A 23,452-nucleotide genomic window follows, 5' to 3' on the forward strand; every position below is an offset into this window, starting at 1 on the left:
TTGAGTGAAAAAGCTCAGTGACAGTGCCAAAGACCTGAGCTCAAGATCCACAACCAAAAAAGTCTCACTGATTTTTCTGCCTGGGCTGGCTTTGAGCCTTGATCCTCAGATCTCAACCTCCTGATTAGACTTACTGGCATGAGCCACCAGTGCCCAACTAGAACTGCTTTCAAAGGTGTGTGGTGAAGGCTTTCCAGTGAGATTTTTACTATTGTATACTTAGTTTTCCTCTTATAATTCAGATGGAGGTATAGTCTATATTGTCTGGACTTTATGGTAAAAAGAACAGGGCAACTCCTAGGACACTAGAAACATCTTCCAGATCCATATACTTCTGTCAGGTGGAGGATGGGACAGTAAATAGCTAAACAGTGGGAACTCTCTTCATTACATGGACTCTTGTGTCCTTTCCCAGAGTCCTTACAGGAGTTAGTATCCCACATGGTGGTGCGCTGGGCCCAGGAGGACTTTGTGCAGAGCCCCGAGCTAGTCCGGGCCATGTTCAGCCTTCTGCATCGGCAGTATGATGGGCTGGGTGAGCTGCTGCGTGCCCTGCCACGGGCATATACCATTTCACCGTCTTCTGTGGCGGACACCATGAGCCTGTTGGAATGCCTCGGCCAGATCCGCTCGCTGCTGATTGTGCAGATGGGGCCCCAGGAGGAGAATCTTATGATCCAGAGCATTGGGTGAGGTGCCCCCACTTCTTGCCTATTACATCTGCTTTCCCCATGTCCAGCAGCTTTTGCTCAGTTATACCTGTTTTGGGCTTAAACTCAGAGCATGGGTACTGTCCCTGAACATTTTCTGCTTGAGGCTGGCTCTCTACCACTTAAGCCACAGCTCCATTTCTGCCTCTTTGCTGATTAATTGGAATAAGAGCCTCATGGATTTAGCTGCCGAGGCTGACCTCAAACTGTGATCCTCAGATCTCAACCTCCTAAGTTGCCAGGATGACAAGTATGAGTCATCGACACCTGGCTCTCAGTTGTAATTCTTGTCATAACATCATGGCACTGAGCAGTCAATGTCAAATATGTCCTATTCAGTCACTCAACAAACATTTAAATACCTACTATGTGCTAGGCCTTCCCTAGGTACTTGGTAATACAATGGACAGTATGACAAAAGTCTCTACTCTAGGGGAGCCCACTTCGGAACCAGGCCTCAGTTTCCTTACCTGTAAAATGGGCATAATCATGGTTCCTGCTTCCTGTCACCACCCCCTTTCCATGGATGTGGGGATGAATGAGTTCAAATTTGTACAGGGGAGCAGTGCCAGGAACTGTCAGAGGTCAATGAATGCTAAGCATTATCACAATGGTGGCCATGCTGACTCTTCCCTATCCACAGGAACATTATGAACAACAAGGTCTTTTACCAACACCCAAACCTGATGAGGGCCCTGGGTATGCATGAGACCGTCATGGAGGTCATGGTGAACGTCCTTGGGGGCGGTGAATCTAAGGTGAGGGAGGGGCCTGGCTGGACTGGAAAGCTCAGGGGAGGAGGGGACACTGCAGCAGGCAGACATTGACTATGGAGCCTTACTATCCATCCCAGGAGATCCGCTTCCCCAAGATGGTGACCAGCTGCTGCCGCTTTCTCTGCTACTTCTGCCGCATTAGCCGGCAAAACCAGCGCTCCATGTTTGACCACCTGAGCTACCTGCTGGAGAACAGTGGCATTGGCCTGGGTAAGAGACTTCAGACCCAGAGCCCAGGGCAACCCCCAGAGTTCACTTCTGACAGCCTACCCAGACGGGCACCTTCCCATCTCACTCACTCAATTCAGTCATTCATCAAACATTCTAACTTACCACACAGCACCGAGACACAACAGTGATCCCCACAGACCAGTTGAGGCACCTGGAAAGAAGGAGTAGTCAGGGAAGGCTTCCCAGAGGAGGTGAAGCAGATAACAATACATTCTCACCACTTCTTATCCCACAGGCATGCAGGGTTCCACGCCCCTGGATGTGGCAGCTGCCTCTGTCATTGACAACAATGAGCTGGCATTGGCATTGCAGGAGCAAGACCTGGAAAAGGTGTGGAGGGGGCAGGCACAGTCCTACCTGGCTGTGTGGGTTACCTCTGACTATGAACTGGGGTGGTTCAGGAGATGAGGTAGACCAGGCAGAGTTCCCTGTGAGATCCAGAGCCGAATGGGGCTGAGTCACTCCCAGAATGGTAGATCTGGTCCTTGGAGGGGAGAATGGTGTAGGTCTGACCTTGAACTGAGGCCCTTTCCATCCCTCAGGTCGTATCCTACCTGGCAGGCTGTGGCCTCCAAAGCTGCCCCATGCTGCTGGCCAAGGGGTACCCAGATATCGGCTGGAACCCCTGTGGTGGTGAGCGGTACCTGGACTTCCTGCGCTTTGCTGTCTTCGTCAATGGTGAGCAATATGGTGGCAGGGGCAGGGCAGGAGGTGTGAGGGTCAGGGATTAAAGCCCATCTTTGGGGTGACAATTCATACCTTAACCTGCTTGAAGCAGGGGCTGGGGGGAATGGGGACCTAGCAGTGTCCCTTGAAGGTGGCAGGTTGTCTCTAGGGGGTCCCTGGCTGTTGGCATATGGTCCCTTCTGACCCTGTCCCCTGGTTGGCCAGGTGAGAGTGTGGAAGAGAATGCCAATGTGGTGGTACGACTGCTCATTCGTAAGCCTGAGTGCTTCGGCCCCGCCCTGCGTGGTGAGGGCGGCTCAGGGCTGCTGGCTGCCATTGAGGAAGCCATCCGCATCTCTGAGGATCCTGCCAGGGATGGCCCAGGTGTCCGCAGGGACCGGCGACCGCAGTGAGTCTCCTGGTCCCCTCCTCAGTAAGGCAAACTTCCCTCCTTATACCCCTGGCTGCCTCGCCCACATCACATTCCTCCCCCTACAGCTTTGGTGAGGAGCCCCCTGAGGAAAACCGGGTACACCTGGGACATGCCATCATGTCCTTCTATGCCGCCTTGATCGACCTGCTGGGACGCTGTGCACCAGAGATGCATGTGAGACCAGAAAGCTAGATGGGATGGAGAGAGATGGAGAGCATTCATGGCCCAACCTCAAACCTCTGCCCTCAGGCACTGGGCATTACTAACTGAGCTCTCATAGGGGGTGGACCTGGGTTTGGCAGTGCTGGGTACATGTTGTGACTTCATGAAGCTTTCAGGCCATGGTAGAGATAGACATTGATAACCTATAGGGGCCAGGCAGGGGAGGCACAAGCAGAGGAGTTGGGACTACAGATAGTACCTTGACAAAGAAGGTTTAGACAGGGATGGCGGCCCATTCATTTAATCCCAGAACTTGGGAGGCTGAGGCAGGAAGACTGAGAATTTGAGGCCAACCTGGACTACATAGTTGGACCCTCTCTTGAAATAATAAAAGGAGGCTTGCTGTACCTGTGACTGCATCAGAGGTGAAATGGAATCATCTCCAAATTAGGCACAAGTTTCTGATGATATGTCTATCCATCTTCATACCACCTCTAGCTAATCCAAGCTGGCAAGGGGGAGGCTCTGAGGATCCGGGCTATCTTACGATCTCTTGTGCCCTTGGATGACCTTGTGGGCATCATCAGCCTCCCACTGCAGATGCCTACACTGGGCAAAGGTAGGAAGGTTGGGATATATCAAGGGAGTGAATGCTAAGGAGGGAGCCAAGGGATTTGAAGGGCATCCATGATTCCCACCACTCTGCCCTGGCCATCTTTGTCTACAGATGGGGCACTGGTCCAGCCAAAGATGTCTGCATCCTTCGTGCCTGACCACAAGGCATCCATAGTGCTCTTCCTGGACCGAGTGTATGGTATTGATAACCAGGACTTCTTGTTACATGTACTGGATGTGGGCTTCCTTCCTGACATGAGGGCAGCTGCCTCTCTGGACACGGTAAGCGGCCCGTCCAGCCTGGCTACCATCCCTGCCCATTGCGAGTGATATAACAGGATGGCCACAGCAGCATCTTGTCCTGGGATTGAGGCATATCTTAATTCCCATCACCATCTCCCAAAATAACCAGCAATAAATCAGGAGGCATGGCTCAAGTGGTAGAGATCCAGCCTAGTAAGCCAAGCAAGAGGGAGATCCTGAATTGGAACCCTAGTATCATGCTCCCTCCACTCCCCCAAAAGCACTGCCAAATGTATATGTGTAAATGAGATCTCTATCTTATTACATAAAAGATAAAGATTACAGAGGAAATAAGCACACAGAAGGGTAATGTCTTCAAAATAGCCACAAATAAGGAATCCATCCTATTAACCTTTCCTTGGCTTTAGTGTGTGTGTGTGTATGTGTGTGTGTGTGTGTGTGTGTGTGTGTGTGTGTGTGTGTGATTGTTTTTCTTTTTGTTTTGTGATGGTACTAGGGCTTGAACTCAGGGCTTTTTGCTCAAGACTGGCACTCTGCCACCTGAGCTATATCTCCACTTCTGGCTTTTTGGTGGTTAATTAGAGATTAAGAGTCATGGATTTCTCTGCCCAGGCTGGCTTTGAACCTTAATCCTCAGATCTCAACCTCTTGAGTAGCTAGGATTACAGGTGTGAACCACTGTTGACTGATGTGTGTGTGTGTATGTGTGTGTGTGTGTGTTATCAATCTGTCTGTGTTAGAATTTTGATTCCCAAATAATAAGCACGAGGAGTAGAAACTGAGAGAAGCAAGATTTAGGGGAAATAATCAGAAGCCTGAGTCCTTCACTCAGAGTTATCTGGACAGGTGCCAAGATCACCCCCTGGGTGTACAGTGGGCCTGATATCCCCACTCTGTGCCCTAGGCCACTTTCAGCACCACAGAGATGGCGCTGGCTCTGAACCGTTACCTGTGCCTGGCGGTGCTTCCTTTGATTACCAAGTGTGCACCCCTGTTTGCGGGAACTGAGCACCGGGCCATTATGGTGGACTCCATGCTGCACACTGTGTACCGCCTGTCCCGGGGCCGCTCCCTCACCAAGGCTCAACGCGACGTCATCGAGGACTGCCTCATGGCACTCTGCAGGTGGACTGAGACGGGGGAGTGGGCATGGTCATGACACGGAAGTGGCTAGTTGTTTGGCTGGATTGCTCTGGGGGTGTGGTCTGAATGGAGGCAGGGCCAGTTTGAGGGTGTAGCCACAGGGCAGGGCTGGCCTCCAGGTTAGAGTACCCTATGCATAACCTTCCAGGTACATCCGCCCATCCATGCTACAGCACCTGCTGCGGCGCCTGGTGTTTGATGTACCCATCTTGAACGAGTTCGCCAAGATGCCACTCAAGGTGAGAGCAAGCTTTCTTTGACAGGTGCATTTCATGCCTTGCCCACTGCCTGGCTTTGCCCTTGGACTAGGGGGCTCTTTGGGATCAGCCTAAACACGTGAAGGTCAGAGTCCCCATAGTCACCAATTAGCATCTTCATTTGCCTCCCAGGATTCCCAGGACATTCACTTTGCGTCATTGGTGCCTCTAACATTCCCTAATTAGAGCTTAATTTGACTAACCAAATGAGCCAACCCCCGCCTCAATTAGCATATGTTTGCATAGGGCACACCACTTTCCTTAATTAGCATTTTATTCCTCATTCCAGACCACCAGCCTTTCACTATTCAAATGAGTATATTTATTTGAATAAACAGTACCATAGCTGTTCTGAATATTTGCACACTGTCTCTCCTGTTTCTTACCATTTGCATAGTAGTTTGCATAAGGAGATACCCCTAACTCAGATATCTGGAGCCTGTTTTGCATAATATACTTAAATTATCCCCATGCTTCAAGTTTGCATAGTGGACACCAAAGGCCCACTTCTCAAATTACCATATATTTGCATGGGGTACTGTTTATGTTTCAATTTGGCATACTAATTTGCATAAGCACAGATCACTTCTTCCATATTTGCACACCACCCTCTCCCTGGACTATTAGCATGCTTATTTCCGCAAAGGAAAGACAAATCCAGTTCTAACTTAATGCCCATCCTATCTCTAAATGAGAATACTAACTTTGCATTAACCAACTGTCCAGGACCATTTCCTCAGGAAGCCCAGCATTCCTTCCCTTATTAGACATCATTTGCAAACACCAGCAAGTACGTGCCCCTGGAACCTTCATTTGCTTGCTGTCTGCTCATGCCTCCTCCCACATGCCCCCTCTTGCTGCCACTAGCTTCTCACCAACCACTATGAGCGCTGCTGGAAGTATTACTGCCTTCCCACGGGCTGGGCCAACTTTGGAGTCACCTCTGAGGAAGAGCTGCACCTCACACGCAAACTCTTCTGGGGCATCTTTGACTCTCTGGCACATAAGGTCTGGGCACACAGAGCCATCCCAAGGGGACCTGTGTAAAGGGTTTGGGGATCCAAGCTTGGAGACTTCTTCAAATCTGAGGGGTCTAGGGAGAGGAACCACAATACAGGTTTGTGAATTTGGGGAGGGAGGTTGACAGAGGATGTGAGTTGGAGTTCCTGAAACTCCAGGGATGAAGGCCTCAGCAAGGCCTGCTGTGATTGCCACGTGCACCCCCCCCCAACCCCTGCTTCTTTCTGGCCTCTGCAGAAGTATGACCAGGAGCTGTACCGCATAGCCATGCCTTGTCTATGCGCCATCGCAGGGGCCCTGCCTCCCGATTACGTGGACGCTTCCTTCTCATCCAAGACAGAGAAAAAAGCCACAGTGGATGCTGAAGGCAACTTTGATCCCCGGCCTGTGGAGACCCTCAAGTGAGGCCTGGGAATAGGAGGACTTGGGGGGATACCCTCAGCTGGGGAAATAGAGGGACACCCAGCCCCCACACCTACTGGTCCCTCTCCTCCAACAGTGTGATCATCCCAGAGAAGCTCGACTCCTTCATTAACAAGTTTGCAGAGTACTCACATGAGAAGTGGGCCTTCGACAAGGTCGGAGTCATAGTCCCCATCCCCAGAAAACCCACCCTTGCCCACCATCTATCTTCCCTGAGAGCCCCAGATGTCCCTAAGACCCCTTGGATCTCTGGGAACCGTCAGCCCCTGCAGAGCCCCCCACATACACTTTATGTCCCCTCACACTGTTATCTACATGTTATTCTGCCTCCACCTCTAGATCCAAAACAGCTGGTCCTATGGAGAGAACATAGATGAGGAGCAAAAGACCCATCCCATGCTGAGACCCTACAAGACCTTTTCTGAAAAGGTGACCCAATCTTGGGACCCAACGTTGTTTCATTTTGAAAACTCCCAAATTTGAGAGGTTTAGGAAGCAATGAGGTAGCCTTCCAGGTTTTGCATCTCTATAGACCTGTAGTTAGGGCTCACTAGCCATGAACTTTGCCCTCAGTCAAACTTAGTTGCCTTCCTGAGAGATCCCAGAATCCTAGTGTTTCTAGAGGATGAGTTTGATTCCTTGATCCTGAGGTCATGTAAGTGAGATCCTGAGTATGTACTTGGAATGCTCAGTTACAGAGCAGATAAGAGACCTGAGTTCCCACTGGGTATGGTAGTACATGCCTGTCTTCCCAGCTACTCAGGAGACTCTTGGTCTAAGACTGGGACATGTGGGCTGGGAGGTTGGCTCAGTGGTAGAGTGCTTGCCTTGCATGCATGAGGCCCTGGGTTCGATTCCTCAGCACCACATAAAACAAAAAGCCAGAAGTGGCGCTGTGGCTCAAGAGGTAGAGCACTAGCCTTGAGCTGAAGAGCTGAGGGACAGTGCCCAGGCCCAGAGTTCAGGCCCCACAACTGACAAAAAAAAAAAAAAAAAAGACTGGGACATGTGAGTATGGGTGTTTCAAGGCATAAAACACTATCTGACAAAGAAAAGCAAAAGTGGTGCAGGTGCTAGAGCACTTGTCTAACAAGTTCAAGGATCAGTTCAAACCCCCAATACAGAGGCAGGCAGATAGACAGACAGACTTCTGGCTTCCGCTCCTAGATGGACTAGTTCTAGACACATGGTGGGAATTTCCTTGGAGGCCAGAGAAGCTAAACCAAGGGCTCCTTCTTGCCACATCCTACCAATTCTGCTCCCTCCTGTCTACCCAGGACAAAGAGATTTATCGCTGGCCTATCAAAGAGTCCTTGAAGGCCATGATTGCCTGGGAGTGGACCATAGAGAAGGCCAGGGAGGGCGAAGAGGAGAAGACAGAAAAGAAGAAAACAAGGAAGATTTCCCAAACTGCCCAGGTAAGGCCACAAGGGAAGGGGCAAGAGGCTGAGTAAGGGGTGGAGCTAGAGAAAGATGAAGTGGAGAAGGGAGAGAGGCTGAGGAGGAGAGGTAAGATCAAGAGAAGAGGAAAAGGAGAAAAGGGAAGCAGAAAAATTTGAGGGTTCTTAAGCATCAAAGGACAGGTGGGTGCTGGTACCTCAGACTTGTAATCCTAGCCACTCAGGAGGCTGAATTGTGAGGATTGCGGTTCAAAGCCAGCCTAGGCAGACAATTCCAGGGGACTCATATCCAATTAAGTAGCAATAAGCTGGAAGTGGAGGGGTGTGTCAGGTGGCAGGGTGCTAGTCTTTGAGTAGAAAATGCCAAGCAAGAGCACAAGGCCTTGAGTTGAAGTCCCAGTACCAGCACATGCACGCGCGCGCACACACACGCATGCATTCACACACACACACACACACACACACACGGAACAGAAGAGAGGAAGGGATGATTCCAAAACAGGGCCTTAAGAAGGAGAACAGAAAATGAGGGAGTGGTGAAACTGTTCAAAAAGAAATGTACTCAATACCTGACTTATGTAATTGTACCACTCTGTACATCCCTTTACAATAAAATTAAAAAAAAATAAAACAGGGATCAGAGGAGTTGTCTGGGGGCCTGCACTTCCTGCTAATCCATTAATCCCCCTTCTCACTCTTGCCCTCTCAGACCTATGATCCCAGAGAAGGCTACAGTCCACAGCCTCCTGATCTCAGTGGGGTTACCTTGTCCCGAGAGCTGCAGGTGAGACCTCTGATCTTTGTTTTGGGGAGTGTGAGGGGACATCTGATGGGAGAGCATCCTCTGAATCAGATCCTTGCCTCCACTCCTAGGCTATGGCAGAACAACTGGCAGAGAATTACCACAATACCTGGGGGCGGAAGAAGAAGCAAGAATTGGAAGCCAAAGGTGAGGGTGCCCATACCCCACCACTGCCCCTTCCCCAAAGCCCCCAGCCACAGGTCCAGAGTCACAAGGGCCTCGGTTACAATCCTGGCAGTCATTGTCATTGTATGACTTTTGACAATTGCTCTTCCACCCCCTCAATGTTTCCCTTTGTAGAAAGGGAATAATAAAAGTGGGTTACCACCCCATGGGCAGGGTGGACAGGGATAGCAGTATCATAAGCTATTCTATTATCTCCATCTTTATTATTGTAATTAATATGAACCCTCAAGCGCAGGAACCATTTCAAATGAGAATGGCTCTGGTCCTGATTTCTGATCTTTGCCTTCTCAGGGGGTGGGACGCATCCCCTGCTGGTCCCCTATGACACACTCACTGCCAAGGAGAAGGCACGAGATAGAGAGAAGGCCCAGGAGCTGCTGAAGTTCCTACAAATGAACGGCTATGCTGTTACCAGGCATGTCAGCAGGGGGAAGACTGGTCAAAGGGCTGTGTAGAACTTGGGTGGAAGCCTCTTGCAGGAGCTGGGAGGGGTGGGGAGGAGGAGTGGCGGGGTGGAGCCATGGTGGAGGCCCAATCAGAAGGGATGTGCTTGGAGTGGGGCTTGTGGTAGAGGTGGAGCCATAAGGGATGAGGCTATCAACTCTGACCAGAGAGAAGGCTTAGCAGGCAGAGCTAGGGGAGATGCCTAGAGGAGCCAGGACCTGGGACGAAGTAGAAGCCTGGTACAGAAAGTATTTGTGGGCCTGTAACTCACAAGGGAAAGAGTGAGAAAGCTGGACAGAACCTGTGTGAACTGACCTTTTCCTGCCTTGCCTCACAGAGGTCTTAAGGACATGGAGCTGGACACATCTTCCATTGAGAAGCGGTTCGCGTTTGGCTTCCTGCAGCAGCTACTACGATGGATGGACATTTCCCAAGAGTTCATTGCCCACCTGGGTATGAAGAATTCCCCCTCCCTGCCCCCGATTTCTACCACACCTACAAAGACTCGCCTAGAAAAACCAGTTCATTTACTCCTTCTCCTCCCTTCAGCTCATACTTACTGAGCATCTACTATATGCCAGACACCATTGTCTGGGGACACTGATCCTGCCCTTTTGCACCTACATTCTTGGGGTGGAGTCAGTTAACATGACAAGAAATGAAATCACTTACTGGGTTAGGTGATCAGTGTTATGGGACTGATAAATCAATCAGTAGCTCCAGATAAAGGAGAACTGGGAGTGTGGAGCTGGTTATAATTTAGACAATTCAAAAAAGTTTTATGGGGGTGCTGGGAAGATGGCTCAGTGGTAGAGCGCTTGCCTTGCATGCCTGAGGCCCTGGGTTCGATTCCTCAGCACCACATAAGCAAAAAGAAAAAAAAAGCCAGAAGTGGCGCTTTGGCTCAAGTGGTAGAGTGCTAGCATTGAGCTGAAGAGCTGAGGGACAGTGCCCAGGCCTAGAGTTCAGGCTCCACTACCAGACCCAACAAAAAAGTTTTGTGGGGCTAGGAATGTGGCTTAGTGGTAGCGTGCTTGCCTAGCATGCATGAAGCCCTGGGTTCAATTCCTTAGTACCACATAAACAGAAAAAGCTGAAATGGTGCTGTGGCTCAAGTAATAAAACACTAATCTTGAGTACAGACAGGCTCAGGGACAATGCCCAGGCCCTGAGTTCAAGCCCCAGGCCCAGCAAAAATAAAAAATCTTGTGTGCATGTGTATTTATGTGCCCTATTAGTTGGGCTTGAACTCAGGGCCTCTTTCACTTGGCTTTTTAGCTCAATGTGAGGGCTCTACAACCTGAGTAACACCTCTACTTTCAGCTTTTTGTTTGTTAATTTGAGATAAGAGTCTCATGGGCATTTCTGCCTGGGGTTGGCAATACTCAAATCTCAGTCTCTTGAGTAGTAGCTAGGATTACAGATGTGATGCACCAACACCCAGCTTGCCTTTTGGTACTTGAGAGCCAATATTATTGTTTTAATAGTTTTATTACTTTGAAGTAGATTTTCATTTCAAAATGAACTCTAATCCATACCAACTTCTGGTTTCATTTGTTTCATTGATTCATTTGCTCAATCTCGTGGCAAAGTTCAAAAAGAATAAGACCTCTGTTTCAGTTTGCCTTCCTCCTCATTTTCAGCTTCAGGAAGGGTTTGATTCAAGACCTAGCAGGGGTCAGACAAAGAGGGGCTTAACTGAAAGCTAACAGAGTTGATTTCATACCAAGACTGTATGTCCCACAATTTCCTACTGCCACCCAAGTCTCTCCCATCAGAACATGCTAAGTCCCTTCACCAAGAACCTACCATGACCTTTATGTCCCCCCTCCCGCTCCTATAGAGGCTGTGGTCAGCAGTGGGCGAGTGGAGAAATCCCCACACGAACAGGAGATCAAATTTTTTGCAAAGGTGAGAGGTAGGCTCAAAAGCTGGAGAGAGCTGGGAAACTGAAGGGTTTTCTCCCATTCCTCACTGGTTCCCCTCCTCTTCCCCTCCATCTCTAGATCCTGCTTCCCTTGATCAACCAATACTTCACCAACCACTGCCTCTATTTCCTGTCCACTCCAGCCAAAGTCTTGGGCAGTGGTGGCCATGCCTCCAACAAGGAGAAAGAAATGATCACCAGGTGAATGGCCTGTGACCTCTGATCCTGACCCCAAACTCACAGGGTCCTAGATATCTTGGACTCCTTACTCCCAACCTTGGTCCCTTTTTTTGTTTTATGTCAGTTTTGGGGCTTGAACTCAGGGCCTGGGTGCTGTCCCTTAGTTCTTTCTCTCAAAGCTAGTGCTCTTTCACTTCAGCCACAGCTCTACTTCTGGCTTTTTGGTGGTTCACTGGCGATGAAAGTCTCACAGACTTTCCCGCCTGGACTGACTTTGAACCATGAGTCTTAGAGCTACTTCTGAGTAGCTAGGATTGTAGACATGAGCCGCTGATGCCTGGCCTTCAGGCTCCATGCTGGATGCTAATCAGTGGTAACTCCCCAAGCAGAAGCAATGACAGGCAAGGGTAACTTACTGTGCAGGTTTTCCTGTATCTGATGGGTTTCCCAGGATGCAACACTCTCAGATGGACAACCAGGTCACCTTGACAAAAGCACACCCCCCACACACAGCATGGCACATGCCACTTATTGCCTGTGACTCTTGTTCATCTCTCTGCCCCTCCCCTTCTCTGTCAATTGGTTTCCTCCTGGTCTTCTGTCTTCTCTCCTTATCTTTTCTTCCCCTGTCTCCTCTCCATGCTCTCCTTGTCTCCTGGCTTCTTGTCCTTCTGTCCATTTGTCCCATTCTCTCTCTTCAGCCTTTTCTGCAAACTGGCTGCCCTTGTCCGCCACCGTGTCTCTCTCTTTGGTAAGTTGCCTTGCTCTTAAGCCCATCTGCCAGATCTCTCTTCTTTTTTCACTGACCCCCACTGGAAGAAAGCTATCCAGGTTTGGCCTTCCTTGTTCTTCCTCTGGATGGGGACTGCATGGTCCTGGGGTCAGGACAGTAACTGAGACAGCCCTGGGCTGTGCCAACCCACTGTTCCTAGACATTGACAGCACAGAGAGTTCATGGCTGGGATGAAGGAGGCCTGGGGGGGGGGAGCCCTGGTGAGGTGAGAGTGGGCTTGCATGTTGACCTAACCGGAGGTGGGATCAGAGAGGGAAAGGTAGGGTGGAGATGGAGGGAGGTACTTCCTTCCTGCTCTTGACACCTCTTTCCCACCCAGGGACAGATGCTCCTGCTGTGGTCAACTGTCTTCACATTCTGGCACGTTCCCTGGATGCCAGGTAGGGCTATGTAGCCCCCCACCTTAACCACCCCCCCTTCTTACATTGTCTGAAATTAGTACTTGCTGATTCTAGAACTAGGGTTTTTCCACTTTCCTCCTAGGACGGTGATGAAGTCAGGCCCCGAAATCGTGAAGGCTGGCCTCCGCTCCTTCTTTGAAAGCGCCTCGGAGGACATCGAGAAGATGGTGGAGAACCTGCGGCTGGGCAAGGTGTCCCAAGCACGCACACAAGTGAAGGGCGTGGGCCAGAACCTCACCTACACCACTGTGGCCCTGCTGCCTGTCCTTACCACCCTCTTCCAGCACATTGCCCAGCATCAGTTTGGAGATGATGTCATCTGTAAGGACCCCTGAGCAGGGGTGGAGGTGGGGTCAGCTTGGCCAGTAACAACACCCATCGCTGGTGCCTGGCATGGTCCCCAGGTGTTTAAGTTTGTGGCTTTTTGTTGCTGTTGGTGGTGGTGATTGTGGGCTTGAACTTAGGACCTGGGCAGTGTCCTTGAACCATTGCTCAAGACTAGCACTCTACCACTTTGGGCCACAGCGCCACTTCCCATTTTCCGGTGGTTCATTGAAGATAAGAATCTCACAGACTTTCTTTCCCAGGCTGGCTTTGAACCGTACTCTTCAGATCTCAGCCTCTTGAGTAGCTAGGATTACAGATGTGAGCCATCAGTGCCCGGGTAAATGTATGGCTTTCTTGTTGGAAGTAAAGCACCAAGTGAATGGTAGGAGACAGTAAAAGTTAACTGAGGTGTGAGTTCAGCTGCTTGACCAAAAACCCTAAGTCACTGAAGCTCAAACAAGCTAGAACTTTCCTTTTCTTGTAACACTACGTGTAGGCGGGTCTTAAAGTCATAAGCCCAGGTTTCTGCTATCTCATTTCTCTGCTTTCCATGGAATGCTGCCTTTCCTACATGATCCCATATGCCTTACTACGTTCTTCTTCAAGGCAGTGGGAGAGGAGAAAAAAAGGAGGAGCTGGGCATAGTAGCTCAGCAATTCCAACTCCTCCAGAGGCTGAGATCAGGAGAATTTTGCTTTGAAGTCAGCCCTAGGGAACAAGTTGATGAGACCATCATTTCTACCAATAAAAAGCTGGGCATGGTGGTTCACACCTGTCATCCCAGCTATGTGGATAATGTAAATAGGAGGATCACAGCCCAGGCCAACCCAGGGAAAAAACAAGACCCTATTTGAAAAGTAAAAAAAGCAAAAAGGGCTAGTGGTATGACTCAAGTTATTGAGTATCTGCTCAGCAAGTGCAAGGCCCTGGGTGCAAACCCCAGTAGAGCAAACCAAAAAGGATACAAAGCAATGTGGAGACACTACAGCTCTTTTTTTTTTTTTTTTTTTTGCTAGTTGTAAGGCTTGAACTTAGGGCCTGGGTTCTGTCGCTGAGTTTCTTTTACTCAAGGCTAGCACTCTACCACTTGAGCCACAGTGCCACTTCAGGGTTTCTCTGTTTATGTTGTTCTGAGGAATCGAACCCAGGGCTTCATGCATGCTAGGCCAGCACTCTACCACTAAGCTACAATTCTGAGCCCACTATAGCTCTTTTAAAGAAACAATCTAGAAGAGGCCCTCTGTGGATCAGCATGTTGTCCTTGGGATACAAGAGAAACAAGGAAGAACAAAGATTAATTTTGGCTCCTTGTTTCAAAAGATTTCCATCTGTGGTCACATGGGGTCACGTGAACATTGATCATTATTTGTTAATTTTTTGGTGGCACTAGGGATTGAACTCAGGCTCTGTGCTTGCTAAACAAGGGCCTCCAACCCTAATTATCCTCATTTTATAGACAGGGAAACTGAGGCTAGGAGAGAGAACTGGTCCTTGCTCAGGTCAAAAGCATATATGACAAGCAGGCTGGATGACCACCACTATTATCCATTGCCAATGGATTTAAGACAAGGCAGGGGTAAGCATGACGGGCTCATCCCAGACCCTCTCTCTTTCTCCTCAGTGGATGATGTCCAGGTCTCTTGCTACCGAACACTGTGCAGTATCTACTCACTGGGAACCACCAGGAACCCGTATGTGGAAAAGTAAGGAGAGGGAGGACATAGGTTGAGCGTTGGGTATGTATAGGATTGGAATAGAAAGATCAGGAACATGGATTAGAAATGTGGGTGGTGTGGGAAAAACTGTGTGTGTCGGGGGAGAGGTGATGGTCATAATTTCTGCACTGGCCAACTCTAAAGCAGCTGCAGTTCCAATGATGGCCACACGAGGGAAGTCAAGGGAAGACTAGCTAAAGAGCTGGAAGCCACAAGGCCTGGTAGACTATGAGAGCCAGGCTCTAGCGGCCCGGTAGCTTCTTTCTGGAAACAAGCTTGCGGTAGTAGGCAACATGCAGGAATGGAACAGTGTACAGGAGCCACATCATGCTAAGAACTCTGGGGAGGAGCATTACAACAAGCAGAGTAGTTCTTCCCAAAGGACTGGGCTGCACTCATGGGTGGCCACTGTTCTGTTCCAAAGGATTCTGGGAGAAAGCATTTCTATGTAGGATGGGACTAGGACCCAGGACTTGAAGAAGCTAAGCTCAGGTTCTCTTCCAGGCTACGGCCAGCCCTTGGGGAGTGTCTGGCCCGCTTGGCTGCAGCCATGCCAGTGGCATTTTTGGAACCTCAGCTGAATGAGTACAATGCCTGCTCCGTGTACACGACAAAGTCACCGCGGGAGAGGGCCAGTGAGTTGTGTGGACTGGGGGATGGGGGGCACATTCTGCTTAGCATGCTGCCTCCAAGTCTGAAATATCAAAGACTGAGGATTCCCCAGGGCAGGGATACCCCACACTCAGGAATCCTAGAGCCCAAGAGGCCACTCCAAAGGCCATTAAATCAGAATTGAGAAATCAGGGTTGGAATTTGGAGCCTGAGGTTTATTTTGGAGATGGTGACCATCCAGCATATAGGGACTTTCCAGCATTCTTGAGCTCAGAGTGTGGAAGGAAAGACATAGGTTCATTCTTCGTTATTCATTCAACAAGTATAGATAGAGCGCCCCCTATGGACGTGCCCCTAAATTAGACATGAAATTCAGCAGTGACCAAACCAGATAGAAATACATCACATCTCAGTTAGGAGGAAAGGGGGGAAAGGGAGGTGTTAAAATGTGTGTCTCAGGGACTAAGAGGCAGGAAATTTCTTTTTTTTTTTTAAACCAGTCCTGGGGCTTGAACTCAGGGCCTGGGCATTGTCCCTGAATTTCTTTTTTTGCTCAAGGCTAGCACTCTACTTGAGCTAGCACCACTTCCATCCTTTTGTGTTTATGTGGTACTGAGGAATTGAACCCAGGGCTTCATGCATGCTAGACAAGCACTCTGCCACTAAGCTACATTCCCAGCCCGAAGATTTTCTTTTAATCAAACTTTTCCTTTTAGAAATTTGCCATGCTTGCAATCCCCAGGGCTCAGCCCCTGGCAGGCAAATGGAAGAGAGCTAAAGTTCATTGTTTCAAGAGAGAGAATTTGGATGTGGGGTTCAGATAGATGAGATTGGGGACTGAATGGATTTGGGGGGAAATTGACATAGCAGGGTGGGGTGTGAGCAATTTTAGGAGTAAAGTTTTCTAGGAGTGATACTGGAGTTAAGTATAATTTTAGGGACTAGAAAGGAAGGCTTGCCAGGTGTCCTACTCAGGATGCTTAAGATCTGAAGCTCACAGTTTGAAGCCAGCCCAGGCAGAAAAAGTCCATGAGACTCTGATCTCCAGTAACCATCAAAAAGGCTGGAAGTAGAGTCATGGCTTAAGTGGTAGAGCATTAGTCTTGAGCAAAAGAAAAACATTCAGGCCAGGTGTCGGTGGCTCATGCCTGTGATCCTAGCTACTTAGGAGGCTGAGATCTGAGGATCTTGGTTCAAAGCCAACCGGGGCAAGGAAAGCCCATAAAACTCTTGTCTCCAATAAACCACTAAAAAACCAGAAGTGGCGCTGTGGCTCAAGTGGTAGAGCATTCACCTTGAGCTGAAGAGCTCAGGGACAGTGCCCAGGCCCAGAGTTCAAGTGCCACAACTGACAAAAACAAAAGAAAAAGAAAAAACCTTAGGGACATTGTTCAAGCCCTAATACAAGAAAGGAAAGAAAGAAGGAAGGAAGAGAGAGAGAGAAAGGAAAGAAAGAGAGGAAGGAAGGAAGCGAGGGAAGAAAGGGGAGAGAGAGAGAGAAAGAAAGAAAGAAAGGGAGGAAGAAAGGGAGGAAGGGAAAGGAAAGGAGGAGGAAGGCAGGTCTGGGGTGTGAAGTATTTAGGGGATACTGTGAGAAACTCTGGGATTGGAAGGTGGCATTGGAGGAATGGGCTCTGGAAAACCAGTTTAGATGGGGATTTCTAATGTATTGTGGGGGAGATCAGGGCACTGCAGCTTTGGGGTAATGAATTGGCATGACCTAACCTCTCTTTGCACCCCAGTCCTGGGGCTCCCTAACAGCGTGGAGGAAATGTGTCCTGACATCCCAGTGTTGGAGCGGCTCATGGCAGATATTGGAGGACTGGCCGAGTCGGGGGCCCGCTACACAGAGATGCCACACGTCATTGAGATCACCCTCCCCATGCTCTGTAGCTACCTGCCCCGCTGGTGGGAACGTGGGCCCGAGGCTCCCCCACCAGCCCTGCCTGCCGGGGCCCCGCCTCCCTGCACAGAGGTCACCTCTGACCACCTCAACTCTCTGCTGGGGAACATCCTGCGAATCATTGTCAACAACCTGGGGATCGATGAGGCCTCATGGATGAAGCGACTTGCTGGTGAGTCAGAGGGCATGAAGATTTGGGAGGGGGAGCGGAGGGTGCGGAATGATGGGGTCCTTGGACCACATGATCCAAAAGAGAGAACTAGATCTTAAGATATCCTGGGATTGCCGGGAGCTGGTGGCTCACGCCTGTAATCCTAGCTACTCAGGACACTGAGATCTGAGGATCGCGGTTCAAAGCCAGCCTGGGCAGGAGAGACCATGAGACTCCTATCTCCAATAAACCACCAGAAAACTGGAAGTGGCGCTGTAGCTCAAGTGGTAGAGTGCTCGCCTTGAGCTGAAGAGCTGAGGGACAGCGCCCAGGCCCAGAGTTCAAGCCCCACGGCCGACAAAAAAAAAAAAAGATATCCTGGGATTGGGAGAGCTAAGAGTGTAGGTCAAAGGCTAGGATCAGAATCAGGTTCTCAGGGTAAATTTGGGGTGGATGGAGTCCTTCAGGAAGGACACTGAATTTCTGAAGGGCTGAGGATGCAGTCAGAGGTTAAGAGCTCAGTCAGAACCCTCATCCCCTTATACAAAGGATCAGAGGACTAGTTCAAGAGCCTGGCTATGAACAGTGATCAGGAAATAGGTCTTTTTTTTTTCCCCAGTCCTTCAGCTTAAACTCAGGGCCTGGTCACTATCCCTGAGCCTCTTTGTACTCAAGGCTAGTACTCTGTCACTTGAACCACAGCACCACTTTTGGCTTTTTCTAAGTAGTTTATTGCAGATAAACAAGCCCCATGACCAGCAAAAAAAGAAAAAGAAAAGAAAGGTGGGAGGCAGAGAGGGAGGGAAGGAAGAAGGAAGAAAGGAAAGTAGAAGAGAGGGAGGGAGGGAGAAGGGAGGAAGGAAAGAAAGAAGGGAAGGAGGGAGGGAGGGAGGGAAATGAGTTCTTTAAAACACTGGGATTCTTGGTTTGGAAGCTCCATCAGAAGAATTCAGGAGTGTAGTTTAGAGTCCAGGGTCACAAGTCAGAAGCTGCCATAGTAAGCCAGAGGCCAGGCTGGGGATGTAGCTTCGTGGTAGAGCCCCTGACTACATAGGTAAAGCCCTGGATTCCAGCAAAACACACACACACACACACACACACACACAATACACACACACACACACACACACACAGAAGTCAAGGGGGTCATAGAAATCACAGTGGGACAAGATGCTAAATATAGGCACACCAGCTCACAGGTTAAAGACTGAGGTTAGAGTCATGTTGGTTTAGGATAACTTATCAGGTTAGAATTTACTAATTGGAGGTCAGAGGTCAGGGAATGGGCGACAGGATGGGACTATGTCAAAGATTAAGGCTTGGGGTCAGAAGTAGAATCAAGGTGGGCACCGTTGGCTCACACCTGCAATCCCAGTTGCTCAGGAGGCTGAGATCTGAGGATCACCATTCAAAGCCAGACTGGGAAAGAAAGTCTGTGAGGCTCTTATCTCCAATAAACCACTCAGAAAAAGCCAGAAGTGGTGCTGTGGCTCAAGTGATAGAATGCTAACCTTGGGCACAAAGAGGTTTGGGATCAGTGCCCAGACCCTGAGTTCAAGTCCCAAGACTGATTAAAAAAAAAAAAAAAGAATCAGAGGATGCTGGAGTCAGAGGTTGGAGGTCAAATGACAACTGCAGGTTCTAGGAAACAGGTCAGTAGTTGTAAGCTGAGAACTGAGGTGAGGGGCTAGGTTAGAGGTCACACATGAGTGACCCCTCCCTTCTCCATGTTTCTGCAGTGTTTGCTCAGCCCATCGTGAGCCGTGCTCGGCCGGAGCTGCTTCGCTCCCACTTCATCCCCACCATAGGGCGGCTGCGCAAGCGGGCAGGGAAGGTGGTGGCTGAGGAGGAGCAACTGCGCCTGGAAGCCAAGGCCGAAGCAGAGGAGGGCGAGCTCCTGGTGCGAGATGAGTTCTCAGTCCTCTGCCGGGACCTGTATGCCCTCTACCCACTGCTCATCCGCTATGTGGACAACAACAGGTCAGTGTATCCTCAGCCCACCATCCCCACTCTCCCTCCATTCCCACCTGGCACTACCTGATGCTCTCACCCTCCTTCCTTGCTCCCTGACTTTTCTTACCCTAGCTCAGAACAACCCAGTCCCCTTGGCTTTCCTTCTACTCTTTTGTGTGTGTGGGGGGGGTGCATGCCTGTAGGTGTGCCAGTACTGGGACTTAGAGCCTTGAGCTCTTGCCTGGCTTTTTTTTTTGGGGGGGGTCCCGTCATGGGGCCTGAACTCTGGGCCTGGGTGCTGTCCCTCAGTTCTTCAGCTCAAGGCTAATGCTCTACCACTTGAGCCACAGTACCATTTCGGCTTTTTCTGCTTATGTGGTGCTGAGGAATGGAACCCAGGGCCTCATGCATGCAAGGCAAGCGCTTTACCACTGAGCCACCTTCCCAGCCCATTGCCTGGCTTTTTTTTTTGTGCAAGGCTAGTGCTCTACCACTTGAGCCACACCTCCATCTGGCTTTTTGCTGGTCCGTTGTTGATAGTTTGCCTGGGCTGGCTCCCAACCTCGATCCTCAGATCCCAGCATCCTGAGTAGCTAGGATTACAGGTGTGAGCTACCAGCTGCTTCTGCTCCTTGAACCTCCCTCCTCACCAGAATGGCTGAAGCATCTCTCTTAGTAGTTCCCCTTCTCTGGGGATCCCTGCCCCCACCAACAATCCCTTTTCCTACCTAGGGCGCACTGGTTGACAGAGCCCAATCCCAACGCAGAGGAGCTATTCAGGATGGTGGGCGAAATCTTCATCTATTGGTCCAAGTCCCACGTGAGTTCCCCCACACACACTGCTGTCCTCTCCCTCAGCCAGTAACTATGATCTCCTTCTTGGTCTCCCTGACTGGGCCTCAATGTTGCTCTCCTTTCTAGAACTTCAAGCGTGAGGAGCAGAACTTCGTGGTCCAGAATGAGATCAATAACATGTCCTTCCTGACTGCTGACAACAAAAGCAAAATGGCCAAGGTAGGGAATGGCTTTGTTTGGGAAAGAGGACCTAGCAGGGGAAAAGAGAATGAGCTACCTGTCCTGTTCTATACTATAGTCCCTGTATCCCTCAGAGCACCTCTTCTTGTCCCATGTCCTACTTCCTCCTCCCTATCACCCCTTTCCCTCCTCCCTCCCCATGTCCTTCCTCATCTCCCTCCTCCTTGGCCCTCATCTCCATCCTCCTCCCCATTTCCCATCTCCCCCCACCCCGCTTTCTTCTTCTCTCCATTATCCCACATCCTCCCTTGCCATCCTCTCCCCACCCCATCCTCCTCAAAACTGGGGGTTATAAAAAACCCACCCTCCCCTACCGAAGGTCTGAAATGCCCAGCTAAAAGAGGGATGGCAGAGTGGGGCAGATTAACTGGGAGGGGGGTGTTAACAATTTGGAGTTGGGCCCGGGGTTCTCTGTGGGGCTGGGGTAACCCTTCTTGTCTCTGTCTGCAACCCGGTGAAGCAGGCGGGAGATGTACAGGTCAGCCCCACATCTGGAACCTTTTGCATGGCTCTTGGCCAATCCCCTTCCCCTCTCCCCAAAAAGCTCCCCATCCCTCCAGAACTCCCCTATTCCTACACCCAACCTTTGTCCTTAGTTCCCAGACTCTTCCTTCTTTTCCTCTTCCCCCTCCCCCACCATTTACCTCCCTTCCCAACTCTTGGCTTTTGGCGATTTGTTGATTTATCTTTTTTTTTTTTTTGGGTTTTTGTTACCCAAAAAAAAAAAAAAAAAGCAACCTTCAGCTTTCCCTCAAGCATCATGGGCTGAGGTCAAGGGGAGTGAGGGGAGGGATAGGGGCATGGTTGAGATGGCGGCTCCGGTGGCCATGCACTGGTGTAAGGCTTGGAATGGGATGGACTTGGGTAGAATTTGTGTGACCTTGGCTAAGTGTCATCCTGTTGAGCCTCTGATGACATCCAGCCAGTGGCCCTGAAGCCCGGAACCTTGTGAGAACTCAATGCAATGCTGCATGTGTGGCCTTCAGGAGTGCCTGGCACTTGGGTCCTGCTCAAGTATTACCAGCTGCCATGGACGGTATACTGGCCGTAGCTTGTCACCAACGCTTCTTGTTGGCATGACTTAGGACAACCCTGGCCAGGGAGCCCTGCACTTAAGACTCCAGAACACTGCTTTGGATGTCTGTTGTCTCTGCTTCCAGATCTTTTTATATCTCTCTTGCCTCTTCTGTTTCTTTTAGCTCTTTGTCTGTCATCTCTCAGTGGCTCTCTCTTTTTGCTCCCCAACTTCTCTGATCTCTTGGGATTCTTGGGTGGGCCTGCATCTTTATTTGATTCTTGGGAACTTGGTCTTGGGATATGAAGTGTGAAGTTGTGCATGTTGGAAATGGTGGGTTTTATGTATTGGAATTTTGCAAGGGATTCTGGGAGAGGGTCATCCAAGGTGGAGAAAATGCTCAGCATTTGAGAGACATTTGAAAGGGTTTGGGTTATTAATTAGTTATGTGAGCCACACACCAGTGGCTCATGCCTATAATCCTAACTACTCAGGAGGTTGAGATCTGAGTTTCACAGTTCAAAGCCAGCCTGGGCAGAAAAGTCCGTAAGACTCTTATCTCAACCAAACCACCAGAAAACCGGAAGTGGCACTGTGGCTCATGTGGTAGAGCACTTGCCCTGAGCTGAAGAGCTCAGGGACAATGCCCAGGCCCAGAGTTCAAGCCCTGCAACCTACAAAAAAAAATTAGTTATGTGAGGTACAGAGCTGGGGTTGGGGTGAGAATAACCTTGTGGATTGAGGTCGAGGCTGTTGGGGGTTGGAAGGAGGATGCCTGGCACCCAGGCTGTAGTTGGCTACAGGTTTGAAACTGGGGCAGGGAGTTGAGACATGAGCAGACACTGAGCACTATATCCTCATAGTCAGGTGGCTCGGACCAGGAACGGACCAAGAAAAAGCGCCGGGGGGACCGGTACTCTGTGCAGACCTCACTGATCGTGGCTACACTCAAGAAGATGTTACCCATTGGCCTGAACATGTGTGCCCCCACTGACCAGGACCTCATTGGGCTGGCCAAGGCCCGCTATGCCCTGGTGATTTCTCATCCCCACCTAGCAGCTTGCTCAGCCCTTGGGACCCTGGGATACCATGGAACCCCTGAAGGCTCTCCTGTACTAAATCTTTCACCATAACCTTGAACCTTGTGTTCTTTGGGATACCTGGAACTATAAAGAGTCTTAGAATTTGGGTGCCTGTGGCTCACAGTTGTAATCCTAGCTGAGATCTGAAGATCATGGTTTGAAGCCAGCCTGGGCAGGAAAATCTGTGTAACTCTCATCTCCAATTAACCAGCAAAAGGTCAGAAGGAAAGCTGTGGTTCAAGTAGTAGGGTACTAGCCTTGAGCACAAAAGTTCAGGGATAATGACTAGGCTCTGAGTTCAAGCCCCAGGAACAGCATTCTCAGAGTCCAGCAGACTGAAAAAGCTTCCTAACGGGCACCCAGTAAAACCACAAACCTAAGACCTATAAGAACTCTAAGACTCCTAAGGCATACCACAGAACCCCACCAACACCACTGCTAAAACTGCAGAGCCCCTGATCTTCCTCTGAGTCCTCCAAGACCATTAGGATCTCCTAAATCTCTTGGAACCCACTGAGCTCTCTGTGACCCCTCTGATTAACCTAATACTCTCAGAATTGAACATCTGGGTTCCCACTAAGCCTTCACTCCAGCTTACTCCCTCTTGTCTTCAGGACCCTGTTCATATGGATTCTATTGACACCCAGATAAGCCCCCCCACACACACAAGGACTTTCAGGGACCTCCTGAGCCCCTATGGTCTTGAGTAGCCCTCCCTCCACAGAATCCTAATGATCCTTTTCCCAAAACCACACCCAAACCTCTGAGGTCTCAAGGTTCTGGGGATCAACTGACCCAACTCCCTAAGCTTTCTGAGATCCCAAAG

The 23,452-nt window shown here is 50.0% G+C and overlaps 1 protein-coding gene across 1 annotated transcript in view; it reads left to right on the forward strand.

Annotated features, from left to right (window-relative positions):
* Ryr1 (ryanodine receptor 1 (skeletal)) overlaps window positions 1–23,452 on the forward strand; it is a 111,771-nt gene that overhangs the window by 47,898 nt on the left and 40,421 nt on the right. Inside the window, exons 35-67 of the mRNA XM_013026195.1 lie at window positions 418–689; window positions 1,354–1,468; window positions 1,564–1,696; window positions 1,953–2,047; window positions 2,260–2,395; window positions 2,609–2,792; window positions 2,882–2,990; window positions 3,477–3,597; window positions 3,706–3,875; window positions 4,762–4,982; window positions 5,149–5,239; window positions 6,125–6,265; window positions 6,515–6,678; window positions 6,777–6,855; window positions 7,040–7,129; window positions 7,978–8,118; window positions 8,810–8,884; window positions 8,974–9,049; window positions 9,380–9,503; window positions 9,870–9,985; window positions 11,376–11,443; window positions 11,539–11,660; window positions 12,341–12,390; window positions 12,752–12,812; window positions 12,916–13,154; window positions 14,782–14,863; window positions 15,380–15,510; window positions 17,230–17,562; window positions 19,281–19,521; window positions 20,227–20,314; window positions 20,416–20,508; window positions 20,993–21,007; window positions 22,408–22,578. Of these exons, the coding sequence (XP_012881649.1) occupies window positions 418–689; window positions 1,354–1,468; window positions 1,564–1,696; window positions 1,953–2,047; window positions 2,260–2,395; window positions 2,609–2,792; window positions 2,882–2,990; window positions 3,477–3,597; window positions 3,706–3,875; window positions 4,762–4,982; window positions 5,149–5,239; window positions 6,125–6,265; window positions 6,515–6,678; window positions 6,777–6,855; window positions 7,040–7,129; window positions 7,978–8,118; window positions 8,810–8,884; window positions 8,974–9,049; window positions 9,380–9,503; window positions 9,870–9,985; window positions 11,376–11,443; window positions 11,539–11,660; window positions 12,341–12,390; window positions 12,752–12,812; window positions 12,916–13,154; window positions 14,782–14,863; window positions 15,380–15,510; window positions 17,230–17,562; window positions 19,281–19,521; window positions 20,227–20,314; window positions 20,416–20,508; window positions 20,993–21,007; window positions 22,408–22,578 (4,347 nt within the window). The remainder of the gene's footprint in view (window positions 1–417; window positions 690–1,353; window positions 1,469–1,563; window positions 1,697–1,952; window positions 2,048–2,259; window positions 2,396–2,608; window positions 2,793–2,881; window positions 2,991–3,476; window positions 3,598–3,705; window positions 3,876–4,761; window positions 4,983–5,148; window positions 5,240–6,124; window positions 6,266–6,514; window positions 6,679–6,776; window positions 6,856–7,039; window positions 7,130–7,977; window positions 8,119–8,809; window positions 8,885–8,973; window positions 9,050–9,379; window positions 9,504–9,869; window positions 9,986–11,375; window positions 11,444–11,538; window positions 11,661–12,340; window positions 12,391–12,751; window positions 12,813–12,915; window positions 13,155–14,781; window positions 14,864–15,379; window positions 15,511–17,229; window positions 17,563–19,280; window positions 19,522–20,226; window positions 20,315–20,415; window positions 20,509–20,992; window positions 21,008–22,407; window positions 22,579–23,452) is intronic.

This window comes from Dipodomys ordii, unplaced genomic scaffold (assembly GCF_000151885.1).
Source record: "Dipodomys ordii isolate 6190 unplaced genomic scaffold, Dord_2.0 Scaffold92, whole genome shotgun sequence".
Classification (NCBI taxonomy): domain Eukaryota; kingdom Metazoa; phylum Chordata; class Mammalia; order Rodentia; family Heteromyidae; genus Dipodomys; species Dipodomys ordii.